The sequence below is a fragment of the Bos mutus genome, chromosome 5 (genome assembly GCF_027580195.1).
Source record: "Bos mutus isolate GX-2022 chromosome 5, NWIPB_WYAK_1.1, whole genome shotgun sequence".
NCBI classification, from domain to species: domain Eukaryota; kingdom Metazoa; phylum Chordata; class Mammalia; order Artiodactyla; family Bovidae; genus Bos; species Bos mutus.
The window spans coordinates 98,873,593-98,901,027 of record NC_091621.1 but is presented as its reverse complement, the minus strand read 5'-3'; the positions used below and the strand labels follow the sequence as shown (position 1 = coordinate 98,901,027).

Below are 27,435 nucleotides of genomic sequence, written 5' to 3'. Positions count from 1 at the left end.
AGTGATGCCATCCAGCCATCTCATCCTCTGTCGTCCCCTTCTCCTCTTGCCCCCAATCCCTCCCAGCATCAGAGTCTTTTCCAGTGAGTCAACTCTTCACATGAGGTGGCCAAAGTACTGGAGTTTCAGCTTTAGCATCATTCCTTCCAAAGAACACCCAGGACTGATCTCCTTGAGAATGGACTGATTGGATCTCCTTGCAGTCCAAGGGACTCTCAAGAGTCTTCTCCAACACCACAGTTCAAAAGCATCAATTCTTCAGCGCTCAGCCTTCTTCACAGTCCAACTCTCACATCCATACATGACCACAGGAAAAACCATAGCCTTGACTAGATGAACCTTTGTTGGCAAAGTAATGTCTCTACTTTTGAATATGCTATCTAGGTTGGTCATAACTTTCCTTCCAAGGAGTAAGCGTCTTTTAATTTCATGGCTGCAGTCACCATCTGCAGTGATTTTGGAGCCCAGAAAAATAAAGTCTGACACTGTTTCCCCATCTATTTGCCATGAAGTGATGGGACCAGATGCCATGATCTTCGTTTTCTGAATGTTGAGCTTTAAGCCAACTTTTTCACTCTCGACTTTTACCTTCATCAAGAGGCTTTTTAGTTCCTCTTCACTTTCTGCCATAAGGGTGGTGTCATCTGCATATCTGAGGTTATTGATATTTCTCCCGGCAATCTTGATTCCAGCTTGTGTTTCTTCCAGTCCAGCGTTTCTCATGATGTACTCTGCATATAAGTTAAATAAACAGGGTGAAAATATACAGCCTTGACGAACTCCTTTTCCTATTTGGAACCAGTCTGCTGTTCCATGTCCAGTTCTAACTGTTGCTTCCTGACCTGCATAAAAATTTCTCAAGAGGGAAATGTAAATTAAAACCACAGGGAGATGGTTCATACCCATTGACGAGACTTCATACTCATTAGGGTGACTGTTACTTAAACACACACACACACACACAGAAAAACATGCTGGTGAGGATATGGAGAAATTTGAACCCTTGCACTTTGCTGGTGGGAATGTAAAATGGAACGGCTGCTGTGGAAAACAGTATGTCAGTTCTTCAGAAAAAAAAGGTACACAGAATTACCATATGATTCAGGAATTGCCCTCCTGGGTATATTCCCAAAAGAATTCAAAGCAGACATGCAAACAGATATTTGTACATCATCATTCACAGCAGCATTGTTCACAATAGTCAAAAGATGGAAGCAACCCAAGTGTCCGTGGATGGATGAAGGGATAAACAAAATGTGACATATATAGGCAATGGAATAGTATGCAGCTGTGAAAAGGAATGGAGTTCTGATACATGCTACAACATGGATGACCATTACAAAAAGTTTTGGTGGTGTTTGTACAACATTGTAAATGTAATTAATATCACTGAAGTACACTTAAATGGTTACAATGGAAATTTCATATTATATATTTTAACACATTTTTAAAAATTAATAATGTAATTTCTTAAATGCAAGGGTGGGGCCAGCCCTCTCGTTGAATATGAGCTGGCCTTGGTTGATGTTGCTAGACTTCCTAAGCCAGATCATAAGAGACAACTCAGCTTACTCTCTTGGCTGGAAGCTCTGAGCCAGCATGTAAGAAGTCCAGCTACCCTGAAATGTCATAACAGAGAGACCTCATACAGAGAATGGCAATAGCAATTTGAGCCTTCCCCACCCAGGCATCAGATGTCAGAGCCTTCAGATGATCCAACCTCAGCCGGAGCCGCCCCAGTGGACACCAAGCAGAGCAGAGATGAACTTTCCTACCAAACCCGCCCAAATCACAGATGCATGAGCAAAATAAGTGGTGTCACTGCTTTAAGCCACTACATTTTGGGGTAGTTTTTATGCAGCAATGGGTAAATGGCACAGTGAACATATTACTAATGTATTAGAATTTATTTTGATTTACTTTAAAAATAATCAGATACAAATAAAACAGATTTGAACTACATAAATGTCTCTTGCAAACCAACTGGTAAATTGGATGTTTTCAGTCTCATGGTCTGTATCCTGCTTCTATAAAATCATTAAAGATGCAGATCTGCTCACACCCAAATACTGAACAAAGCTGGGGTTGGGGAGGGTCAATGGGCTGGAGAGAGGGAAACACAGATCCATCTGGAGACTTTTCCAAGAAGGCCAGGATATGGGTGGGAGAGAGAAAGGTCACTGGAGCTATGTAGCATGAAGGGACAGGTTTCTGACCCAGCAGGGCCAAATTAAAGATAAAAATTAAAGACAAACAAACAGCAGGTTCTTGAAATAAAATCCAGAAGGTGGAGTTAAGAGTGACATAGATCATGCAAGACAGGGTTTCAGAAGGCTTGAGAAGGAGGTTAGCCAGACAAAGCTAGAGAATTTTAGACCAGGACCATTGAGAGGCTAAAAGTTTACTTGTTAAGCTTAGAAGAATTTAAAAATAAATTCATAATGTGTCCCCCAAAGATCTCCTTCCTGCATGTGGCCCTCATCACTCCATAAGTTTCTAGAACTCCTGTTTATTTGTTTACCTGTTTGCTGTATCTCCCTGTATTAGTATTAGTCAGGGTAGGCTGGGGCTTCCTGGATGGCTTCACCTGTAATGCAGGAGATGTGAGAGATGTAGTTTCGATCCCTGGGTCAGGAAGAACCCCTGAAGGAGGATCCAGTATTCTTGCCTGAAAAAAAATCCCGTGGACAAAGGAGCCTGGCAGGCCACAAAGAGTCAAACATGACTGAGCGCAGACAGAGAGCACAGACAGGCTAAGTGCGGTGACAAACAACCCAAGACCCCAACTCAACACCAGTTTGTTTCTGGTTCTTCTAACAATTCAGTGCAGCTGTTTGATGGACAGACTTCCACAAAGAGATTCTGGGACCTGGGCTCCTCCCATCTCCAGGCTCCTATAACCCAAAGTCCTCTCCATTCAGCCAGCGATGAGGACAGAGACAGATCATCTCGTAGAGGAGAATTTTATGGGCCAGGCCTGCAAGTGGGACACATCCATCAGCCAGAACTCAGTCATATGGCCGGCCTCTCACTATAAGGGAGGCTGGAAATGTCATCTCACTGGAGGCCAGGAGTATTACCCTCCACCCCAGTTTACACCCCTTGCATGCCATCTCTCAAGCACCTTGACTCTCAAGCACCTTCACAGTGACTGTCAGCTCACCTGGCATAAATGTAATGTGAATGAATGAATGTGAATCTATGAGTGAATGAATGGTGCTGGGGCTGTGCCCCTGGACCGGGCTGACGGAAGGATGTAATCACTCCCACTCCTCAGATTAGGAAACTGAGATTCTGAAAGCTAAACAGCAGGTACAAGGCTACACATCTAGTCAGTGCTAGAGCAAGGTCTCAAATTCCAAAAGCCTTTTCTGCCACATGTCTGTTCTCTCCACTCCCCAGGCTGCCTCTCCAGTAAGCACACTCGCTGACTCTGGGTCTGGTTATCTTCAAGGCTGCTCTGCTTTCTAACAGTCAATGAACCATATTTGACAAGCTGTGGGTTCCTTGGGGAGGCAGCTGTATCTTGTTCATCCTTAGGTGCCCCCTGGCTATCAGCACAGCCCCTGAACACAGTAGGTGCTCAAACCACCTTTGGGGGATTAATTTGTTCACACTGGCTCAGGCTTCATGCTTTGCTGCTTGCACAGTATGAGGGTCACTTATAACTTGTAAAAGAAATAGAGGGGATATTCATTATCCTGCCTCTCCCTGAGCAGTCAGAGCTGTCTCCCACAGCAGGACCAGTGCCTACCCCAAAACTCGCTCCTGAAGCACAGACAAGGGCTGTGTCACATGAGGGCCAAGGCCACAGATGTCTTATGGCCCCCATCAGGGCTAGACCATTAACTCCTGTCTCATACACACATAGAATGTCCTTGCCCCAGCTGGTCCCAGGAAAGAGAGGAGATAGGGGCAGCAGTGTGAGGTTCTGTCCATGGTGCTGAACTCCCCTCAACTCCCACCGTGTTTGCTAAGCCAGGAACTACTTAGATCCTCTTGGGAACCAGGTAAAAACACAGATTCCTTGGCCCGTTCTTTGGAGACGTGAGTTCTGAGGATCTAAGATGGGGCCTTGGAATCTGTTTTTACCAAGCACCTGTGATTCTAATACAGCCAGTTTGGTACTCGCCTGAGGTTGAATCACCTACCTAGTCTTTGGTCTGCATGAAGTGTGTGCTATGTGTCCAGCACTGTGCCAGATAATATGAGGCACAGAGATGCATTGTGCAGGGTCTCTGCCCTGGGGAGAATTTACACAGTCATTCAGGAGGAGACGCAGGAAGGGAACGAGGGTGAGAACTCCCTGTGTTTTATGCGGACACAGTGCTAGGTACATACATACTTCACCTTTACCCTGCAAGGTGAGATAAGTAGGCACATGAAGACAGTAGTACTCACAACCATAACTAACATTTTCACTTTCCTTCGAGTCTCCCTAGACTAATCTGCAAGGCAAGATGTAATGCATTTCATTCAGTCTGACGTCTTCCTGGCTCCAGATGGAGACCTTCCTGATTCCTGTTGCCCCTAGAATTGAGTCCTCCTTCTGCCCTATGGTCACATTTCATCATCAATTACATGATAAGCCATGTTTTCAATACTGCTCCAACTGGGATCTGAGCTCCCTAGTAGGGCTTACACCTGACTCTGCTGTGTAATCTCTAACACAGGGATCCCAGACACTCCCACCAGAGGAGTTGAGCAGTAAACTCTTATTGGATGGATGACTAGGGGGAGTGGTAAGTGATGGCTGTGACTGTCACTGTGACTGCCCAAGGAAAGTGCTGCTGGGTTGTGAAGCAGCTGGGACCAGTGCTCAGAACCAAAAGAAATCAGGATGGGCCTCAGAGAAGCCAGGAAACAGGCAAAATGCAAATCACGAAGGGACCAGCTTCCAGTCAAGGTCTGCCTCTCCTTTCTCTGGTGTGTGGGGAGAACAGGAAGTAGAGTCAGGACAGCAGTTTCTGATGAGAACAGATGTTCTCTGGGCCTGAATGTGGGACATGGGGGAAGGGGGAGGGGAGGGAGAAAGTTAAAAAAAGGAAAGGGGAGGGCCATAGCTAGCAAAATAGAATATCCACAGCCCTCTTATTTATTTAATTTTATTTTTATGATGGAAAATTTCAAACACACACCCAAATAAAGGAAATAGCAAGAATGAATCCTCGTTTGCCCACCACCCTACTTCAACAACTATCCCCACTTTAAATCCCTATTTCATTCCTTGCCCCCAAGCATCTCTTTAAAAACAATTATGGACAGTATATCATTTCACCCAAATATATTTCAGAATACATCACTCACATATTAGAATATTTCTGAAAAAGTAACCTCATTATCACAGCTAATAAAATTAACAATTTCTTAAGACTATCTAATATGAAGTCAATTTTCAAATTTCCTTATTTTTCTCAAAAAATGTCTTTTTAGGATCCATTTATTTGAAACAAGATCCTGGCACTGTATTTTGCTGCTATGACTCTTAAATCTCTTTTAATGTCTAACATTCCTTCCTCCTTCCTTTTTTATGGTATTTTAGTTGTTGAAGAAACCAGGTCTTTGTCTGTAGAATTGTCCCCATTGTTGATTTGCTTGGTTGAACCCTCATGGTGTCATTTAACATGTTCTACTGTGTCCTCCCCCCATTTCCTGGAGACTGATATTTAGATCGAGAGGGTTGATATGTGGGGTCAGTTGCTTTGGCAAGCACACTTCCTGGGTGAAGCTGTGTCCTTTCTAGTGCACCATAACAGGAGCACTTAAGGTCAAATTTTTTCCTTTGTGCATGATACTAAAAAAAATGGTCAATGTTACCAATTTGATCTTTCCATTATAAAGCTTCCCCATCATCTTGTCCCCAAGGGGTTTTAGCACCTTTCATAGAATCTTAAAACTGACAAGCTGGAAGAGCTCTGAGAAGCTCACTCACCCATTTTTCAACTCATCCCACAAATATTCGTTGTGTGTGTGCCAGGTAGCAAGTAGCAGTGAGCAAAACCAATGCAATCCCTGGGATTGCAGACGTAACAGTCAGACAGGGGCAAGCAACAAATACATGAGCAAGCAGATGTACCAACAAAAGGCATGCCTGCAAGGTTTAGAGCCACCTGGGGAGCTACCCCAGAGCGAAGTGATGGCAGTCAGGCAGCCACTTGGTGGTGGGTGATCAAGGAAAGCCTCCCTAAGAGAGGATGCTGGGGCTTGACAAGAGCTATCCAGCCATGCAGAGTTGGGGGCCATTCCAGGGAGAGCTGGGGCAGACAGAGAAACTGCGCACCTACCAGGAGTAACGAGGAGCAAGGTGGAGGGGGGTCTGAGGGGAGGCCAGCGAGGAGGCTGCTATGGTAACGCCCTTTTCACTCCGTTTTACAGCTGAGAACACTGAGTTCGGGGAGAGCTGGGAGACAGTGGTTACTGAGGAACTACCTGCCCCAGGAGCTTTTTGTGCAGCATCTCAAAACCACACCTGCAGGCTACGTAGAGGTCACTCTATTTCACAGGTAAGGCCAGTGAATGGTGAAGTCAGGTGCCCAAGGGCTGAGAGGCAGAAGAAGAAAGGAGGGTCGAGGCCAGTCTGAGGAGGCTCTTCCACCCTCCATGGTTGTCCTGCACTGATGACCACTGTGGAGTCTCAAACCTTGGCCCTGGCTCCTAAAAGCCCCATGACCTGGACCAAGGGCCTTCTCCCTCTCCGTGCCTCAGTTTCCTAACCTGTAAAATGGGAGTAATACATGCCTGAAGGGTACAGCAAGGCCAAGACAAGGTGGTTCAACCTTGCCTCCCCACCATGCTCCCAGCCCCTGCCTGTGGGGCCCACGCAGGTCATTCTAGCACAGCCTACAGGCAGCTTCCCCCTTCCCACACAGACTCACAAGGGGTTAATCCCAGGCTCCCTCCTTCCTCTATCCCAGTTCTGATCCTTGCTGACTCTACTCCCCGCCCTACGTAGCTATTCTGGGACAATGGAGGCAGCAGATGGCCCGAGTCCTGTTCCCTCCACCCGACCCTCAGGATCTGGGAACAACCCGTAAATCTGCTGTTGCTTCTAAAAGCGGGCCAGCCGGCAGCCCTCCACGCACGGGGTGGAGAGGACGGCGGCTGTAGAGTACACCATCCCATCCCTACAGGCTGTTAGCCCAGAAGCCGCCCCACTCGGCTCGCATCCCACACACCCAGCATTAGGTCAACTCAGAAAGAAAGGAAGCCCCACACCTAACAAGCACAGGGCGGCTCCTCTCGAGTTCAGACTCCTCCTTGGAAAAGAAGGGGCCAAGGCTCCAGTATTCGGCGGTTCCATCGGCCCAGACAGAGTTGCAGCAGGGACAAGGTCCTTCGAGGGCTGGAGGACATGCCTCAAAGAAGCCCCCAGCCCTGGCTGCCTGGATCAAAGCCCCTCTGTCCCTCTGGACCTCTGCTCCCTCCTCCCCACTGCCCTGAGCTCCACTGTGACCCCCAATCCCCTAACATCTCTGAGCATGATGCAGGCTGCGAGCAAACACATCCTCTTCCTAGCCCTCCCCACAGACACCACCAGGCCTGAAATTTCACCATGATCACTTTCATTCAGTCATGCAAATTCTTTGGGACACTTACCTTTACCTAGCTCCTACCTGGGCTGTCAAAGTGCCCCTTTATCTGATAGCAGAGGCTGAATCCCTCAGCTCCATTCTGCCTTCCCTGATTCTCTAGCCACCTCAACCCAGGCCCTGAAGGCAGATAAAAAGCAAGTATTGTCCTCAGTAAACCAGCACCTCATGACACACATATATTCACTCACATGCATACCACTCACACAGAGGTGTGACAGAGGCACACACACATCTGTGCATCTCACATACATCGTTAGGCACAGACAAGCATAGAAGGGTGCATGGGCCCACCCTTATACATCCTAGCACACCACGACACAGCACACACTACCAGCCATCACTGTTCACGGGACCGTTCCTTTCTCCATACCAGACTCTGTGCTGTGCCCTTTACAAATCCTGCATCATTTCACTTACAACTCGTGAAGTAAGTACTCCTTTTCTCATCTATAAAATGAGCAAACAAGCCAGAGAGGCCAAGCAGATTCCCCCAGGTCACACAGCCAGCAAGAGCAGGGCAGGGCTGTCTAGCTCGGAGACCCCAAATCAACATCTGAGACAGACAGATGAAAGATCCTCCCGTCCTGCTCAGGAATGACTTTGACTGCATGTAACAGAAAACTGAACCAAGCAAGGCTTAAACAAATAAGGGTTTAATCTTCTTACAGAACCAGATGTTGGAAGGGACAGCTGTGGAAATGATTGTCTTGGCATTCCCTTCATGGCAGCAAGGTGGCTGCCCTAGATCCAGACATCACACCCACATTTGCAGTAGGAAGATGGGGTATAGGGCTACAAAACCTTCCCCAGAAGCCTCTCTATTGGCTTTGCTTAATTCTCACTAACAGACAGAGATCTGGCTCTGGCCATAGCTGGGCCATATAGTAGCTCCTAATAGCAAGGGAAGCTGGGAAAGTGAGCAACAGGAACATCATGATGGGCTGGGACCCATTCTGATTCATCATCTGGGTCTGGACATGCTGATGCTCCAAACAACATCAGGTGGGGAGCAGGGGCTGGAGACTGGTCAGCAACAACATTATCTGCCACAGACTCTGGATTCTGACCTTCTTGCACTTGGGTCCCCTCAGTGCTTGAGGATCCAGCCAAGGAAGTCAGGAGTAAGTGGCCCAGTGCTTGATCCCAGGAGAGGAACTGAGAGACCAGAGCTGCGGGCTCTGCACACTCAGGGGCCTAGGTAATTCTCTGAAGGGTTAGGATTCCTGAGCCCAAGTAGCTTAAGGACCCTCCATCTTCATTCAGTTCAGCCACCCAGGACCCATGGAGGCCCAGCCATTGAGGCCTCTCTGGCCCTTACTTGGTGCCCCCAATCCTGGGCTGTGCAACACACCTCCCAGGGGCTTGAGATGCATTCAGCACCAGTCATCATCCAATCCTGGGCTTGCTCATCTCTCAGAGGTCATGCCAGGGACTGCCCCCCTACACACACACAAGACCTGCTACGAGCCCTCAAGGCTGCCTGGGAGGCTAAGGACAACCAGAGAGCCTCAGCCCACTCTTTGCCCAGAGGTTCAGGGTTCATCAGGCCACCAGCTGCGGGCACCAGGGAGTATCCGGGTAGAGGAGACAATGGAGGGAGTGAAACCTGTGGAGAGACCAGAAATGGACAAGACAGTCACCCCCACGGGTTCCCGGGGGAGCATGTCACAGAGATGGTTTGGAGCAAGGTTTTTCCACCTTGGCACGTTGTGAATATTAGGAGCCAGATATAATTCTGTTGTGGGGACTGTCCTGGGCACTGCGGGTGCTTAGCAGCAGCCCTGTACTTCGCTCGCCAGATGCCAGCAGTATCCTCTGAAATTTTTTTTTTTAATATTTATTTATCTAATTTATTTATTTGGCTGTGCTGGGTCTCAGCTGTGGCACTCAGGACCTTCTATCTTCATTGCAACATGCAGGATTTTTAGTAGCAGCATGTGAGATCTAGATCCCTGACCAGGGATCAAACCTGGGCCCCCTGCACTGAGAGTGCAGAGTCTTAGCCACTGGATCCACAGGGAAGTCCTCGCTGAGTCTTAACAATCAAAAATGTCCCCACACACTACCAAGTGTCTCTTGGCAGGGGTGCAAAATGGTCCCTGGTTGAGAACCACTGATGGGTAAAGACTTCAAAAGCCAGAGAAACCATGAAGAGCTGAGGCCATAGCCTCTGAGTGACCTGAGTCCCCATCAAGCAGGAACCTGTGGATTCTAGAATCTTTAGGCTTTGAGAGAATTTAACACCAAGTTTTAAATCTCTTGACATACAGCCATAGCTTGCACACTTCTACTGATGAGAAGCTCACTCCATTAGAAAGCAGCTCTTTTCCTTTTGAAACTTGAGTTTTCTTTCAATTTCGTATTGAGCCAGATTCTGTCTCCTTGCAACGTCCAACTTGTTCAACACAGTCCTGGGCCCAGCAGCCTTGGGACAGTGGTGAGACCTCTGCCTCCAAACAGATGGCTCTGCAGGATTTCAGGGGCAAGAGTGCGTGCTCCCTTATGGGTTACGCACTTCAGGTAGGTCCAAAGTCTGGACAGAGCCTAGAAGGCCCAGGGGATGGGGGGGATGCCACCTCCCCAAATCAATCTGATGCCACTCTCCTCTTTTCTCCCATGTTCCAGTCACACTGGCTTCTTTTACTTCCTTGAGTAGGTCTTACTCTCCTGCCACAATATGTCACAGGCCAGGCTCTAAACGGCTCCACAGCAATCGGGGCTGGGCGTGGGATGGAGGGGGCTGAGCTGAGTAGCCCTAATCTCCCCGGGGTGTGTTTGCAGGGAGAACTGGAGGTGTCTAGGTGGCATTTTATCCCTCATTCCAACCCTTTGTCCATGGAAAAGTATCATCCAAGAAATGAAGAGCCTAAGAAAAAATTTTTTAATTTCCCTAGGTGTGGAGTTTCTCCAATGAGTGCCTGGAGTTTCTCCATGAGAGCATCTCCTTTGCTCAGTGAACACAGTTCAGTCTTCTAGAGGTTACTGAAGAATCCCAGAGGATCAGGCCTGGGAGATCCCCTTCAGATCCTTGATGCCCAGCCTCCTTGTGCTACAAATGGGGCGACTAAGGTACAGAGAGGCAAGGCAGGCACCTGCCCAAGGTCACACAGTAAGCCAATGACAGAGCAGGGACTGAAATCCACTCCCAGCTCCATGCTATCAGCTACTAGCCTCTCTCACTTCCCTCCCTCCTGGTTCCCGTGTCTTTCTATCCCTGCCCTCAGGCCTCAGTCCTCCCACCCTACAGTTTCAGCCCGCAGACCCACCTGGAGGGGTCCTCCTCAGGTGAGAAGGGGCCATGGAGCTTAATGACATTGAGTTTCCCCTCAAAGACGCCGTAGCTAAGGGTGACCTGCGCAGAAAGAAGTAGAGAAGGCAATGAAGCAGGGCGGGGCAGTGGGGAGGAGTGTCTCACCAGGGACCCCACAAGGGGGCAGCATTTTGGTAGAAACATAGAAGGTGCCTAAGACATTTTCAGTGGCACAGAAAGCCTGTCTCTGCACCTGAAATTCCACCATCAGTAATGGGTGTTTCACTGGGGGGCCCATCCCCTCCCATTCTCCCATAATCCCATTGGTGCCCCCAACAGTCCCATTTACTAAAGAGGCTGGAATGATCCCCTCATCTACAGATTGGGAAACTGAGGCTCAAGAGGGGAAGGTGCCTTTCCAGGAAGTTGCACACCTGGATGGAAGTTTCCTGAGACCTACTCTAGGGCCTTAGCAATCCCTCAGCTCATTCCACAAGCAATGAGGCTGCGGATGATGACTCCAGTCAAAAGGCAGTCAAGCACAGTGATTAAAGACTGTGGATTTGGGGGCCACCCACCAGGGTTCAAGTCCCTCTCTGTCCTGAACTAGCCACAGTTAGTTCCACTCTCTGGGCCTCAGTTTCTCCATCTGTAGAATGGGAATACTGTTAAGCTCCATCCCCTATGAATGTTATGAGGAACCAGAGAGTTAAAAAAGATAAGGCCCCCAGTGTGGTGTCTGGCACAGCAGGGGCTCAAACCCCAAACTTTAGGGAACACCCTGGTTTTGCCTGTCCAAAATCTGCCCCTCTTTCCTGGCTGTGGTCCTAATGGGACCAATCTGCACCCCAATTGTAGGTCTGGTCAATCAACACTAGCTCTAGGCTCTGGTAGGAAACAGGTCATGTGACCCAAGTGAGCCATGTGACCAATAAGCACCAGCCCTGCGGTCTGACAGGAGGAGCTCTCTTCTCACTGGTGGGGTGGGGCTGCCATCTTGCCAGCGCAAGTAGCGAGCCTGCCTGAGAATGAGGCCAGCATAGGGGAGGACACACGAGAGAGGGGATGGGATCTGAGCACCCAGATCTCACCAGATCTAGCAAGTCATCCACACCCTCACCTTCTCAGGTACACAGACCCATAAATGTCCTTTTCTGTTTAATTAGTCTATTGCCTTTCTGTCCTTTGCAGCTAAAAGGGCTCTGACTCATACCATGAGACAGAACCTCCCTGGGGGCCTTCCCAGCCAGGACCCCCTATGGGAATGGACACCCATGAGTTGGAGGGCAGTATCTGCAAGGCAGAGGCAGCTGGACCTCAGCAGAGTCACTATCTGCCAGGTGATGGGAGGGGCACCCACCCTTCCCCCAGCCTGACATTGCACATGGGTCATCCCTACTGAAGACCTGGTCTTTCCCAGTAACACCTGTGTGGGAAGGAAAAGCAGTAAGCAGTGGCCAGGTAGGCTCTGATGAAGGAGGAGGCCGTTGAAAGTGCAGGACTGGCCCCTTCAGAGGGTGTGGTAAGGATGGATGCAGTGTTCAGGGGCCTGGTTTGAATCTCAAGATGAGCTTTCTCTCATCTGTGCAGGTCCCTCCAGCTGGCATTTGGGAACCAGATCAAAGAACATTAGCACCACAAATGCCAACCCTTAAGGGTCAGAGGTGGAGAGCACTGAGTCACTGCGTGCCCTTAAGGGGGTCCTTTGCCACGCTGGGACTCAGTTTCCCCATTAAAGGAGAGAGCCCACACACACACAAGCACCTCCCCCATTGCCACCTGCCCCATGGCTGGCTCACCTGCTCCGGGAGCTGGGCAGCCTCCAGCAGCTGCAGGGTCTCCAGGTGGGAGTGGAAGAGGGGACAGGACTGCAGGTGACCACCCAGCTTGCACTCAACGATGTAGCCCACGGTGCAGTCATCAGGCAGCCGGATGAGGGCAGATGTGTCCATGAAGTGGGAGCCACTGAAGGACAGAGCCATGCTGCAGCCACTGGCCTAAGGCCCTTGACACCTAGAGCCCTTCCTGTCTCCCAGAAAACCCTCCCTCCACCACAGCCAGCTGGAAGAGAAGAGTGCAGCTCTAGCATCTGCCCCTTGCATACTGTGTAGCCTCATGCAAGTTATAAACCTCGGAGAGCTTCAGTTTTCTCTTCTGTAAAATGGGCATGATAATAGCCAGAGCTGTTGTGAGGATTAAGTGGCGAAATGGTGAGATGAAGCCTTTTATAAATGTATCCTTTCCTTTTCTCTCTTTTCATTCATTCATCCACTCATTCATTCATTTTTGAGTTTGAACATCTACCTGGTGCCAGCCACTGATGACACAGAAGCTGAGGACACAGAGATGGGAAAGAACTGCTTCCTGCCCTCAACAGCAGCCTCCGTGCTGGAGGGAGACATGAGCAGGTCATTGCAAATGAGGACTAGTGCTTAGAGGAAAGCACGAGGCCTGGGGACACAGGGAGGGCAAAGCAGATTCCCAGAGGAGGTGGCAGCCTTTTGTTTTGCTCTTTATTTAATCATGGCAGTGGCAGATTCTAAACAGAGTCTTACAGGATGATCTGCAGTCAGCCAGGTGCCAAGCGGGGGAGGAGCAGTGTTCCTGGCAAGGGCATCAACTGACTGTGCACCCCATGAACGCCCTAGAGACCAGGCTGGGCAGCTTGCTCCACTGCACAAGATGCCTGAGAAAGGGGTCGAGCAGGTACAGAATCCCATCCTTTGTCACCTTCCCCAGGCTGTGCCCGGGGGCCGCACTGCCCAGAGCGGGTACTTTTTTCTAATTCACACAAATGTACTATAGAGGGGGACAGAAGCCTAGATGGGGTATCCGGGTCACAGGGAGACCCCTGGTCATGTGTATACACCTGCTATCAACAGACCTTAGGACAGCATTCCTGCTTCCAGTCAGGACACAAACTACCTCCTGAGGGCACCCCTATCCAGGGCAGGGCAGGGCAGGGCAGGTTGCTGCAGAGGCATATCACGCAGGCCCTAGAGCCAAACCCAGCAGCTGAGAGACCTTGGGCCTGGGTGACCTTGAACCAATCACTTACTTAACCTCTCAGCAACTTAGTTTTCTCAGCCAAGTAGAAATAAGGCCAACGCCCCCTTCCTCCCTGGGGGCTGTGATAATCTTAGCAAAGTACAGGCCTGGCTCAGAGCCAACCCTCAATTCAAGGTGGTGACACCGATGTGGCTGTTAATAACAGTAACAGACTACCCAGCAGACCTCAAGAGACCTTTGTCATGCCCTCTCTAGAATACCAGTACTCCTACCCAGTACCGAGGGCTTCCACTACTCTCACAATCCCCCTCAGTCTGGCACCACTCTTCTAGGACCATTCCAGCTCGAATGCCACCTCTTCCAGGAAGCCTTCCCTCCTCTCCCTATGTAGAAGGCCGTACTCCCTCCTCTGAGTGTTCCTCCACTTGGCCTTCACCTCCCTTGTGACAGTGATTGGTCAGAAGAGGGCTGAAAACGGAACCTAATATTGACTGGGCTCCTACCAGGTGCCAGCCCAGGCACTTTCTCATTTAACCCTTACAATAACCACTGGCCACTGTATTATCAGGTCCATTTTACAGACGGGGCACTGAGGCTCTTAGAGATTACACATCTTGCCTGTGTGTAGCAGAGTGTACTAAGCAGTGTACCCCCAAGGGCAAGGTAACAGGTGACTTGCTCACCACTAACTGTGTAACTCTGATGCAGTGGGAATGAGAGGTAGTGTCTCCTGAGCTCACTCTCAAGCCCCTTCTGCTACAAACACCCCACCCACACACCAGCCGATCCCTCCTCTCTGCACACCTCTACCTCCCCCATCTTCCTGTAGGTCTCTGCTTACCTGGCCCAGGGGGCCATCTTCAAAGCCAGTTTGCGGTTGATGCAGAAGCCAGCTCCCCCGGTGGCAAACCAGAACTGTACCAGCTTCTGTGGGGGAAGATGGGGAAAGCCAAAGTGTAGGGTGAGCCTAGGGGTGGGGGCAACAGCCAGGCCTCCCCTTACTCACAACCAACATGGCTCAGAAGCTTTATATTTCACATCTTTCTAGAGTCTTGCTATGAGGCTTCTCAGATTGCGCTAGTGGTAAAGAATCCACCTGCCCATGCAGGACACATAAGACACACAGATTTGATTCCTGGGATGGGAAAATCCCCTAGGAGAACATGGCAAACCACTCCAGTATTCTTGCCTGGAAAATCCCATGAACCGAGGAGACTGGTGGGCTAAAGTCCATAGGGTCACAGAGAGTTGGACATGACTGAAGCAATTTAGCATGCATGCAGAGTCTTGTTATAACCTTAAATTATGCCCATGAAGGAAAAAGAGAAGGGCAGGCAAACATTCAAGGGCTTGGAATGGGATCCGGCACATGGTAAACACTAGTGGGTTTATCGATCAGCTTGTAAAGCCCTTGACATCCAAACCAATACCACCCTTTTAGAGTGTAAACCGTTTTCAGCCCTTGCCTAGCATCACCATGGCCCAAGATCTCTTCTACCTCCTCTGTGAGGACCTGTGAATTCACCCAGGAATTTCTTCAAGGCTTTTGAGAAATCCTGTACCTTTTCAACTGTACCATCTTTTAGTCAAAGCGCCCTAAGGTTACCTTCTCCCAGGTCCACAGTTGATGCTTCACTGATGTGTGTTGCATTGGCTTGGGTTATCTCCCATGATTCAGCAGTGAGAAGAGCGCTGGATGGGAAGTTGGAAAGTCTGACACTGAGCTCCCCCCTCCACTGTACAGCTGTATAACCTTCAAAGAGTTCCTGCCCCTCTCTGGACCTCAGATATGTCACCTGTGAGCACAACATTGGCTCCAGTTCTGAAATCCGATGGTTCTCCGGGCCCAGAAGTGTCTTCCTCCTCCGAGATCTCTACGAGTTTACTTCTGGAGACTCTTCCCTCTTAGAGAGAAGTCAGGCTTCAACTAGGCAGAATGAATGGGTTCTTTGGGACCTAATACACAGGAGGTGCCCAATAAACGCTTGTTTAATGAATTAATGAGAGCAGGGCTTCCACTCCCAGAGAACCACAGTAACATCAGCAGTGATCATGTGAGCGCCTAGCCCCAAGCACTGACCATGTCAAGCCCTTTGCTACAGATCAGGTGACTGAGGTACACAGAACTGAGGTCACCTGCCAAGGTCCCAGAGCTGGGACTGACCCCAAGCCAAACCTCCTTCCCCCTTTGCCATCCTACCCTGGGGGGACACCCACATTCTGAACTGGCCAGGACACTCTGGAGCAGTCCTAGGATCCTGCTGGTGGGGTGTCTGACAAGGAGGGCATTGGTGCACATTGTGGGCTTGAGGAGTGGGTGTGTCCAGCAGGGTCTTGTGCCCAGCACAGGAAAAACACTGCTCAGAGGTGAGGCTGGGCTGAGTCAGGTGCTCGTGCTCAGCCGCCAAGTCATGTCTGACTCTTCAGAATCCCATGGAGCTGAATCGGGTACTGGTGGAAAACACTCACTAGTATCTACCATGTGCCAGATCGCATTCCAAGCCCTTGAATATTTGTGTGCTTAGTCGCTCAGTCATGTCTGACTCTTTGCAACCGCATGGACTGTAGCCCACCAAGCTCCTCTGACCATGGGACTCTCCAGGCAAGAATACGGGAGTGGGTTGCCATTTCCTTCTCCAGGAGATCCTGGCCCTTGAATAGGTGACCTCATTTAATTCTTTTGCTCACAACTGCTCTATGAGGTAGTGACTGTTTTCACTGATTTTACAGATGAGGAAACTGAGGCACAGAGAGGCAAGATGACTTCAGTCAATGTCACAAAGCCAGGAGGGAGCGGGGCTAGGGAATGAGCTCTGGGAGTTAGGTTTCAGAGCCAAGCTCTCAAATCTTTAGGTCAGGGAGAGGTGGTATGGGAACCTGGGGGACCCCTCGGCTCATCTGGCATCCGCTTGCTCATGCACACCACCCCTCAGGTGGTGCCCAGAAGGATTTAATTAGGGCTCAGAGGCTGATGAGCTGCAGATAATTAAGGTTTTGTGTTTCCTGCTCTTGGTTTCCCTCGAGAAGCAGATGGTGACCCTGAGAGGGAGAAAGCCCCATAGTGGGCACAGCTCCCGCTCCAGACATTGCCTCTAGAGAGGGGGACCCATGGCTTTCCTGTTCATGGGGGCCAAGGGTGCCCTAGGGGCCTGGGTCACCCCAACACCGGAATCCAGGTGGGTTCTGGGGACAGGGGGAAAAACATGCGATATACGTATACTAAAAAATTCTTATTTCTCCAAAAGTCAAATTTAATGAATACCCTGGGGTTTTGTTTATTTGCTTCCTAAATCTGGCAACCTAAATCTGTCCATTCAGGTCTGGAGCTGAAGCGGGTGCTGGGGACCCTCTTGTGCCAGGTGCCAATACCTCTGTGGGTGATTAGTGAAATCTGAAGAGAGGAAAGCTGTCTAGGGGAAGGGAGAGTTCAGGGGCTCCCGGCAGCCGCAATTTGCCACCTGGCCCAACAGATTCAGCATTTTAACAATCCGTCCAACTACATGGTGATACCAGGTGGCTAGAAGCCTGATTGTGGAGCCTGGAGACCTCAGCTCACCCCACCATGCTCACGGTATGACAAGGACAAGCCACTGCTCCTCAGTAATTGAGGCCCTACTCGGTGCCAGTCTTTGCTTTCCTTGCATTATGTCAATCTCCTCTCTCTCTCCTTTCTCGGTCTCATAAAGAAGGAGACCGTATCAGAGGAGAAGCCACCAGCCCAGAGATACACAGTGATGCAGGCAATTCTGAAACCCAGAAAATCCACCCGCCCCCTGCAGGACCCCGCCCCTTCAGGGCCCCGCCCCGACTCCGCCCCCGAAGGGCCCTGCCCCGCCACCCAGCGGCCAGTTCACAAAGGAGGCAGCGAGGGACCCACTGTGCGGTTGTGAGGTTGCGGCTCCGAAGCGTGAATTGGCCGATTCAGGCTAGGCCGGCCTACATAGACGTCGCGGGTCTGGGGGAAGGTTTTCAGCAACTTCAGCAGCGCCCTCGGGTTCAGATAGTTGTCATCGTCCACATGGCAGAACCATCTATGGGGATGGAATGGGGGACCTTGAACTTGAACGGGGTTCCCAAGAGCTGCCTGTCAACCAGACTCCCCCTCCCTGCACCCTCACAATCAGTCAACAAACAGATATGGGCTGGAGTGGGCTTAACACTTAAGGCCTAGCCTTGTGCCAGCAGCATCTCCTGTAAGCTCATGAGGAAGTTGTGCCCATTCCTCAGGTGGGAACCAAGACTCAGGCAGGTTAAGGCACTTGCCCTAGGTCACACAGCCAGAATGGCAGGATTTGAACGCAGATGGTCTGACCAGAGACAGATCCCAGAAGGCCCTACATGTGATTCAATTCACAGGATCCAGAACTTTACTTTTTTGACAAGACATCCCATTTAGACATGGGATGTCTTGAGTAGCCTGAGGCAAAGGTCACGCCTGCCCCCTAAGACCAAGGTGAAGACCAAGGTAGACTCACCTCAGCCCACTGGCCAAGAAGGCATCAAATTCAGCAGCCATCTTGCAGGACAGGGCAGGGTGGCTGTGCTCCGCAGAGCAGTTGGTGACCACAAGGTGGGACCCTGGAGAAGTAAGGACAAGTCAGCCCAGCTCTTCCCCACAGCCCTGCACAGTGTGAGAAGCAGAGCAAGGCAGGGCCTCAGAGAGCCTGGAGCAGTCCACCCACTCCCATTTTACACAGGGGAAACAAGTCAGGGAGGGCTGGCCTGCCCAGAATCCTGAAACTAATGGACAGCACGCTGAGCTGGGACCCAGGTGTTCACGGCCTTACCGTCTCCAGGGGAGACTCCTGCTCCCCTCCTGGGCAAAGGGGGAATCCCTGTGCACCAAGGGTAGACAGTCGTGTTTCCTGGAGACCCCCAGGCAGCCACCCCAGCTTTCCCTGACAACAACTGAGGGGTTCCCATCCCACCCCGAGTTACCCAGTCTCTCCTGGAGGCCTTCATCCGGGCTGTCAGTGAAGATGAACGTCTAGGAATGAGAAAAGAGGCAGGGTAGGGGTCAGCCAAGGAGAGTCCCGGGTCAGCCCACAGCCAAGTTCAGGTGGATACACACACAGCAGACCTCTGTCCTCTTTCAGTGATGGAAATACACTCCTGTCACAGTCACACACTCCTTTAGGACAAGAGGACTTTCTCAGCTACCCAACCCCCTCCCCCATACAACACACACAACCCAGCTTTTGTAGACACACAGCTTCGAGTTGTACATCAGCCCATCAGTCTCACATTCAGCCCCCTTACAGACCAACACCCACCAGACCAGAGTCGCACACCCTTGGTAGAATCACACCTTCTTCAACCATACACACATCACAGTTCCACTTGGCCACTCCACAGTCACGAATACACGTGTGTGTCAGTAGACAGATGCACATGCTGGGACACTGAACCACTTGGGGAGATAGTCACAACTTTCATAGTCACCCAAACTCCCTGTGCAAGTGTTAGGGCCCTCACACACCTCCCAGACTGAAGAGGCACCCCACCCACAGCTTTCACACGTCTGATCCCTCATGACTTCACTGACCCTCCAGACAGGCGTTGTGATTTGCAGATGGCAAAATGAAGGCTAGGTGATGAAGCAAAGCTGTGTGGTTGGCAAGAGGTAAGGACCTCTCCCCACTCTCAGCTCCCAGCGCAGCCAGACTTCCCCCCAGGAGCCCCCAGGAGCCCCAGGAGCAGGTACTCAGACCCAGCCTGAGGACACTGAGCACCTGAGCACCCCCAGACCTGGGCTTCTCTCCCTCTACCCTATCTTACTGGGACCCAACATTTGGGGGTGACCATGCCTCCTCTCTTTCTCTCACACCCACATCCAGTCTGTCAGCAAATTTTATCCACCCAACTTTCAAACTAAAGAACTAAAGAGCCTCTTGATGAAAGTGAAAGAGGAGATTGAAAAAGTTGGCTTAAAACTCAACATTCAGAAAACAAAGATCATGGCGTCTGGTCCCATCACTTCATGGCAAATAGATGGGGAAACAGTGGAAACAGTGTCAGACTTTATTTTTGGGGGCTCCAAAATCACTGCAGATGGTGACTGCAGCCATGAAATTAAAAGACGCTTGCTCCTTGGAAGAAAAGTTATGACCAACCTAGACAGCATATTAAAAAGCAGAGACATTACTTTGCCAACAAAGGTCTATCTAGTCAAAGCTATGCTTTTTCCAGTAGTCATGTATGGATGTGAGAGTTGGGCCATAAGGAAAGCCAAGTACCGAAGAATTGATGCTTTTGAACCATGGTGTTGGAGAAGACTCTTGAGATTCCCTTGAACATCAAGGAGATCCAACCAGTCTATCCTAAAGGAAATCAGTCCTGAATATTCATTGGAAAGACTAAGCTGAAACTCCAGTACTTTGGTCACCTGATGCAAAGAACTGACTCATTGGAAAAGACCCTGATGGTGGGAAAGATTGAAGGCAGGAAGAGAAGGGGAAGACAGAGGATGAGATGGTTGTATGGCATCACCGACTCAATGGATATGAGCTTGAGTAAACTCTGGAAGTTGGTGATGGACAGGGAGGCCTAGCATGCTGCAGTCCATGGGGTCGCAAATAGTCGGACACAACTGAGTGACTGAACTGAACTGACTGAACTTTCAAATTGCTTGGGGTACACCCTCTCCCTGGGGTACAGCCTCCACGGTCAGCCCACGGTCCATCCCCTCCTTGTCACCTCCTGCCTGCTTTGCTGCAGTCACCTTTTCCCTGTTCTCTCTGCTCCGTCCTGCTCCTCTCCAGGCTGTTTTCAACACAGCCCCCGGGGGAGCCTGTAAAGTAAGTCAGACTTTTCTTGCCCTGCTCTCCGGCAAACTTGTGCCACCAAACAGTCACCAGAGAGTGGAACTCTCTCCAGTCTGGAGTGTGGGCCAAATGGGCCAGGGAATGCCTGGGAATGAATTAGTGAGGAGAGGGGGAAGGAGGGGTCCCCGCAGCACGGTCTGGGGGCTAAGCAGGACTCATGAGGCTGGTGTTTCAGTCCCCGGGAATTCTGAGGTTGGCACAGAACAGTGGGCAGAGTTTTCTCTGAGCAGAGGGTTGCATTTGATTGTTTCAAGGAGGGATCCCGACAATGGTTAAAACCTTGCAGGAAAACAAAAGGACAGACAGCCCGCTGGGGTCAGGGGAGGGGGTGCCGGGGGCCATCTGCTGCAGAGAAGGGGAGATGTGGGGCTCTCGTTCCTCCCCCCACCCCTGCCCTTGAGGAATGTGAGGAAGAGAAAGGCTCCTCTGCATCTCAAAACATGCTTCCCCCAAGCCCGCCCCCTGTGCCTGGGACAAAGGCCACACATGAGCCCCAGCCCGCTGCCACAAAGGCCCACCTGCCACCCGGCTGCCCTTAACCAGCTGGAGCTGGTGCCCAGCCCTGGAGTTAACCAGCTCAGGCCTGCTCCTGATGGCAGAGCTGAGAGAGGCTCTAATACCTTCCTGCCCTGTGAGGCTGGGGAAACCAAGGGTTGAAAAGGGGACGGCCTTGGCCAAGGTCACAGGGAGAGATGAGCCAAAGGGTGGAAATGAAGGGGGCCCAGATGTAGTGATGAGAGTGGGTTTCCCTGTCTCTTCTCTTCTTCCTCAGTTTGAGTGTCTTGCCTTTTTTTTTCAGATCTGCCTTAAAGGACAAGATTTCTAGAGTCTGCCCCTTGTGCTAGGGACAGGGGAGGAGGAAGTGGGAGGAAGTGGGAGTGAATACATCTCCTACCTCTGCTTACAAATGGGAATTTTTAAGTTTCCCCCTCTGAAAAATGGGAATATCAATACCTACCACTCGTGTTATTGTGAGGGTTCAGTAGAGTAATGCACCGATATGCTGTCCCTTAGATGCCGAGCAGTTGGCAGGTACTCCCTCTGGCTGCCTGGTTAGCATCTGGGATTGACCTCAGAGCACAGAGAGGGTGTCTGCATGCCTCTCCTCTGCCGGCCTAGTCCTGCCAGGCCCAAACACTCAGGCTAAAAGCCCAAGTGACCAGGCAGCCCTGTGGTCCCCAGTCTCAGCAGAGAAGGAGGGACCCCAGCCTAGAGGTGGGCCCACTGAGCTCTGCCCTTTGGGCCTTTGGGGTGATGCTGGCAAGCTCTTCCTCCTCTCTGGCCTCAGTATCTTCATCCAGAGCACGGGCACCATCGTAGCGATCAAGACGAAACAGGAAAGGGCCTCCGACCACGTGAGGCCATGCTCCCGGGTACACACAGACAGCACCATAAACAGGAAGGTCTGCAGGGAGGGCCAGGCTTGGTGGCTTCCGCAAGCGGAACTAGACTCTCCCCCAAGATGAGAAGATGCGCAGCGTCCCAGGGAAGAGTCCGGCGGCGGGGAGGGGGGTGTTGGGGGTTCCAGCAAGGAAAGGGTTAATCCAGGGTGGCAGGATATCAGGACCAGGAAATCAGGGTAAAGGTGCCCCCTCCCCAGTGGGCCCTGGCCTCTTCCAGGCACCACCTCCCCCCTCCTTGGTCTCCAGGAGCCTCCAATCACCAACCCCCCCACCAAAGGCTCGTCACTTCCTCCCACTGAGCCAGCCGCCAAAGTAGGGACAGTGTGTGTGTGTGTGTGTGTGTGCGCGCGCGCGTGCACGCGTACACAAGCGAATCTGCCCCTCTACCCGCCTAGAGATGACTCCCAACACCCCCAAATCACTGACTTTGCCTGAGGAGGGCACTGGGTATGGGGCTGGAAGAGCCAGAGGGGACTCAGAGCTGCCTCCCCAGAAAGCCATACCCCGTCACACACACACCTCTTGTCATGGCACTGGCTCCATGCGTGTGAGCATACACGCATGTGAACATACATACACATCCCCACCATACATGCCCGGCAGGCCTCTCGCTCATCACTGCTTTCACCATAGCACACACCCACTTCATCTATCCCTCAGAAACTGCCCCACAGGAAATGGAGCACAGGAGGTGAGATGCCACTGCCTCGGGGCACACCCTTGGCAGCAGAGGATGACGGCAGGGGCTGTCAGGAATTCTGAAAGAATGCCCCTCACCCCTCTCCCCAAACAGGCCCCACCCAGACCGTCCCATCCTCAGGGGCTCAGCCCTTGTGCTGAACCCTCAGCCAGGGCAAAGGACAGCACTCAGAGCCTGGCCTGGGGGCAGCCTGGCCAGGGCTCTTGTCAAAAGTCAGGACCTCCCAGAGGCCTCTGTCCAGCTGCCAAACACCCACCATTGCCCCCAAGGCCAGGGTGGGCAGGCACGAAGTCTGCTCCAGAACAACCAGGGAATGAAGGGACCCCTAGAAGGGACGTAGGAGCCCAGGGTAGCCTGGACCCCAAAAGACCAAGCAGTGGGCGTCAGGAGTGCCCGGCTCCTGGGCTAGTGAGGGACTCACAGCCGCAGGGGACCCCATCCTGGGAGAGAGGAGGAGCGGGAACACAGTCCAGGCAGGGCAGGTGGGAGAGCAGCTTCTCCTGTGGGGCCGCCAGAGAACCCCCAGGTCGGCGGTAGAAAGGCCTCTGTGACCCTCAGACCAGGGGCCACTCCTGGGACCCGCAATCGCCCGCTTGTCACCTGTTCCCTGGTCCTGGAGACCCACGTGTTGAGCAGCAGCTCCAGGCGGGAGTGGTGGAAGGCCTGGGTCGTCTTGACTGCGATGAAGACATCGTGGAGCTGCAGCTCGGAGGGCCGAGGGCTTGGCGGGCTCAGCTCGGGGGTGTCGGGCACACGCTGCGGGGACGGGCTTGAGCGGTACCGTAGGGAGAGGAGCCCCATGCACAGAAGGGTGAGAAGGACTCCGGCCAGGCCCCGGAGGAGCCGGCACTGCATTGGCCCTAGGGCCCCAGACGGCTCAGCTCCCAAATCCCAACCAGACGGGGAGGGGAGGCTGGTCAGGCGGGAGCCCCGGCAAAGGCAAAGGGCTGGCAGGCATGGCGGGCGGGCCGGGAGGGGAGAGGTGGGAGTCGGAGCTCCGGACCCGCAGGCCGAGCCACCGTAGCCCCGCCGCCGCCAGCCCTCCACCTGCTTGCTCCCCAGCCCTCCCGCCAGCGGCTCTGGGGCGCCTGGCCCCGCCCCTGCTTCCAGCGCAGCCCAGGGGCGGGGCCGGCCCTGGGGAGCCCAGAGGTGGCTGGAAAAGGCACCCGCAGAAGGCACAGCCCCGGCTCTGCCAGCTGCTGCGGGGAGGGTGGGGGCAACAACTACCCCTCCGTGCCAGATGGAAGGGAGGGGCCCTCCAGCCTTCGCACTCCCCGGAGACCGTGGGCCTAGCTCATTCAACACCCAGTATCTTCGGTGGCCAGCCTCCCAGGTTTGGCTTCACACAGTTCCTCCTCCTGGGTGCACCCCTCCCTCCGCTAGCCCTGGCCATCCTCACCCACGTTTCCTCTACCAGGCTGAATTTTATTTGCCTTTTAAGGGCTTCCCCAATGGCTCAGTGGGTAAAGAATCCGCCTGCAATGCAGGAGACACAGGAGATGCAGGTTTGATTCCTGGGTCAGGAAAATCTCCTGGAGGAGGAAATGACAACCCACTCCAGTATCCTTGCCTGGAAAATCCCATGGACAGAGGAGCCTGGCAGGATACAGTCCATGGGATCACAAAGAGTCGGACACGGCTGAGCAACTAAGCACATAGCCCATTAACAAGATCTTATAGATTCAGGTGGACAGCAAAGGGACTCAGCCATACATATACATGTGTACCCATTCTCCCCCAAACTCCCCTCCCACCTGGGCTGCCACATAACAGAGTTCCCTGTGCTGTACAGTAGGTCTTTATCCATTTAAAGCTTAGGCTCAAGTGGCCCTCCTCCAGGAAGTCTCCCAGCCTCTGGGGCCCTTACAATGGTTAGCCCAGTTTCTTCGGTCTTCACAACAGAGCTAGAATTATTTCCAGTTCATAGCTGAACATATAAAGCTCAGAATGATCCAAGCTGATCCAGCAGCTCAGCCACAGAGCTGGTGAACCCAGGTCTCTGGCCCTTGTCTGGCCCACAGAAGGCCCCTGAGGGTCCCTGTCCTGCTGTGACCCACCGTAGTCCATCTTGCTCGGCAGTCATTACTGCTTCCTCTCTCCCAGTCAGCCCAGTGGACAGAGGGCTTTCCGCAGCTACCACCTTTGTCTTGTTTTGTTTTTTTTTTTTAAGTTAATTAATTTATTAATTATTTTTGACTGTGCTGGGTGTTCATTGTGGCGCTCAGGCTTTCTCTAGTTACAGTGAGCAGGGATTTCTCTTCTTTTGGCTAGTGGGCTCTAGAGCGCAGGCTCCATAGTTGCGGCTCACGGGCTTAGTTGCTCCTTGGCATCTGGGATCTTCCTAGGTCAGGGATCGAGTCCATGTCCTCTGCATTGCAAGGTGAATTTTTAACCACTGGACCACCAAAGAAATCCCTCCATCATGTTTGGTACAAGGTCACTCATGTCTTGTCCTCCCTCTGCTAGAACCCTGATGGCTTCACAAACGCCAAGGATCAACACCAGCCTGCAGACCCTGTAAGGGTGGCCCCTGTTACCTCCAGTCCCAGCTAATACTCTTCTCCTCTTGCTTCCTCACTCCAGACCCAGTGGGCTTCTGACCAGTTCAGGGACACGTCCACCTCAAGACCTTTGCCCATGGTTCCTGCCTGGGCCTCTGTTTAGTCGTTAAGTTGTGTCCAACCCTGCGACCCCATGGAATGTAGCCCGCCAAGGTCCTCCGTCCATGGATGATTGTCCAGGTAAGAATACTGGGGTGGGTTGCCATTTTCTTCTCCAGGGGGTCTTCCCAACCCAGGGATCAAACCCAAGTCTCCTGCGTCTCCTGCACTGCAGGCAGATTCTTTACCACCGAGCTACCTGTGATATTGGTCCTGAGAAACAAATCAACTGGCCTATCAAATCAACTGGTTCTACCAACATAATGCTACCAAAAAACCTGAAAGCCTTAGCATTCACATCTCAGACTAGATGGAAGAGACAATTCTCTTTAAGCTACAGTTTCATGATTTTATAGAAAATCACTGACCTTCAGACAATAAATTCATACTATACTACTACTAAGTATTTTAAAGTGATTTTTACCTCTTTGTAAAGAAGGGATCAAAATAATTAGGATTTTTAAAAATGAAAAATGAGATTCACTGGAAGTTAATAAAATGAATCAGTGACCCAACTCTATGGACTCTCAAAATAATTAGTTCTACCCAGGCTGCCAGGTCTAGAGATCCAGAGATCTAACTCCCCCATTACCCTACCTCCTTCAAGTCTACACAAATATCTTCTACATGAAGCCTTCCCAGACCACTTTATTTAAATTGCAGCTCCTTCCCCCTCCTTCCCAGCTTTCCAGGCTCTTTCCCAGGGCCCCTTTTCTGCAGTGTTCTCTGCAAAAGTACTTTTCATCCTCCAACATCCTATATATTTATTGTCTGTCTTCCTCATGAGAATATCAGGGCAGGGATTTCTTTTTATTCACTGAATTCCTAGTACCTAGAACAGAACCTGGCACATGGTAGGCACTCAAACTTTTCTTGTTAAACACAGGAAATACCAGATGTGTGGAGAATTGCATTAGCACTATAGAGGAAGAGAAAAGGAAAACCAACCCTTCTGAATCACCCTTCTATGGCCCAGCCCTGTGCCAGGCCCCCTCACAGCCCATCTTCACAGAATGGCATCTCCAAGGGATAAACCCATGCTTCATGCCATACTGACCAGGGTTCAAATCCCTAGCTGTGTGACTCTGAACAAGTTACTTCACCTCTCTGAACTTCACTTTCATTTATAAGATGGGGACAAAATAAGACTTGGGGTTGGTGGGCTTCTCCACCCCCATGGAAAGGGCACCTAACATGGGACCAGCCACTGGGCACCTGCAACTTCACCCAGGCTCGTATGTCCATAGACCAAGCACTGGGCCAAGAAGGGGGTGGTTTGCTTACCCCAGTGATCATAACCCAGTCTCCATGGCCAGGGAGCCAATAGCCACCCATAGGGACCCACCATCTGGCCACAAAGCAGAGCATGGCATGGCCCAGAATTTCCAAGGCCTGGGAAAATCAGGAGGCTTTGTGGAAATGATATCTGAGCCAGACTTCAAATGTAAGCAGCCCCCAACCCCTGGACTTGGACCTCTCAGCTTCATTTCCTACCACTCCCCAGTGGCCAATCTCAATCCGTTTCCTGCCACTGAGCCGTTGCTCTTGAGGTTCCCTCCACCTAGTCTATCCACTCCCCACAACTCCCTGGAGCCTGCCCAAGTTCATCACTGTGACTGAAGAGAGTCCTAGGAGGACCAGGAACAACATAGGCATGCGAGTCCCTTAAGTGCTTCCTGAAGAAAGGAATCCCACACCCCAAGCTCCAGCAGCACCTCCTCCAGTAAGCCTGCCTAGATATCTCCCACTGGAAGTGCTCATCCTCTCCAGTGAAGCAGTCTCACAGGCTTGGGAGTACACTGAGGGTTTGCTCTTAGTCTTCTGGATTCAGTGGCCGAGGCCCTTAGCCTAAGACCACTCCAGGTATCCCCGCTCCAGGAGACATCTCTTTGATGATCAGACACAGGCAGGGCTGGGTACAGGGGTGGCCCATCTGTGGGGCCCTCCTCCAGTCATTTGGGGGCAGGTAAGGTGATGCCAGCACAGATGGCAGGCAG

General features: G+C 51.6%; 1 protein-coding gene across 1 annotated transcript; it reads right to left on the bottom strand.

Moving 5' to 3' along the window:
• Positions 1-8,229: 8,229 nt before the first annotated feature.
• On the bottom strand, positions 8,230-23,866 carry MFNG (MFNG O-fucosylpeptide 3-beta-N-acetylglucosaminyltransferase). The gene is made up of 8 exons (XM_005887444.3): positions 23,379-23,866; positions 18,790-18,838; positions 18,327-18,429; positions 17,729-17,882; positions 14,693-14,778; positions 12,642-12,807; positions 10,859-10,944; positions 8,230-9,198 (listed from the first exon to the last, which is right to left on the bottom strand). Exons 1-8 carry the CDS (start codon positions 23,631-23,633, stop codon positions 9,135-9,137), a joined length of 963 nt encoding a protein of 320 aa, XP_005887506.1. The 5' UTR covers positions 23,634-23,866; the 3' UTR covers positions 8,230-9,134.
• Positions 23,867-27,435: the final 3,569 nt, after the last annotated feature.

What these genes read in the sequence shown, in the direction of transcription:
- MFNG (XM_005887444.3), bottom strand. Translation starts at nt 23,633, where the DNA reads ATGCAGTGCCGGCTCCTCCGGGGCCTGGCCGGAGTCCTTCTCACCCTT. An exon ending in TCTCCAGGACCAGGGAACAG is followed by an intron (nt 18,839 to 23,378) that starts GTGACAAGCGGG and finishes TCTCATTCCTAG; the next exon opens with ACGTTCATCTTCACTGACAG. An exon ending in CGCAACCTCACAACCGCACA is followed by an intron (nt 14,779 to 17,728) that starts GTGGGTCCCTCG and finishes CTTCCCCCACAG; the next exon opens with AAGCTGGTACAGTTCTGGTT.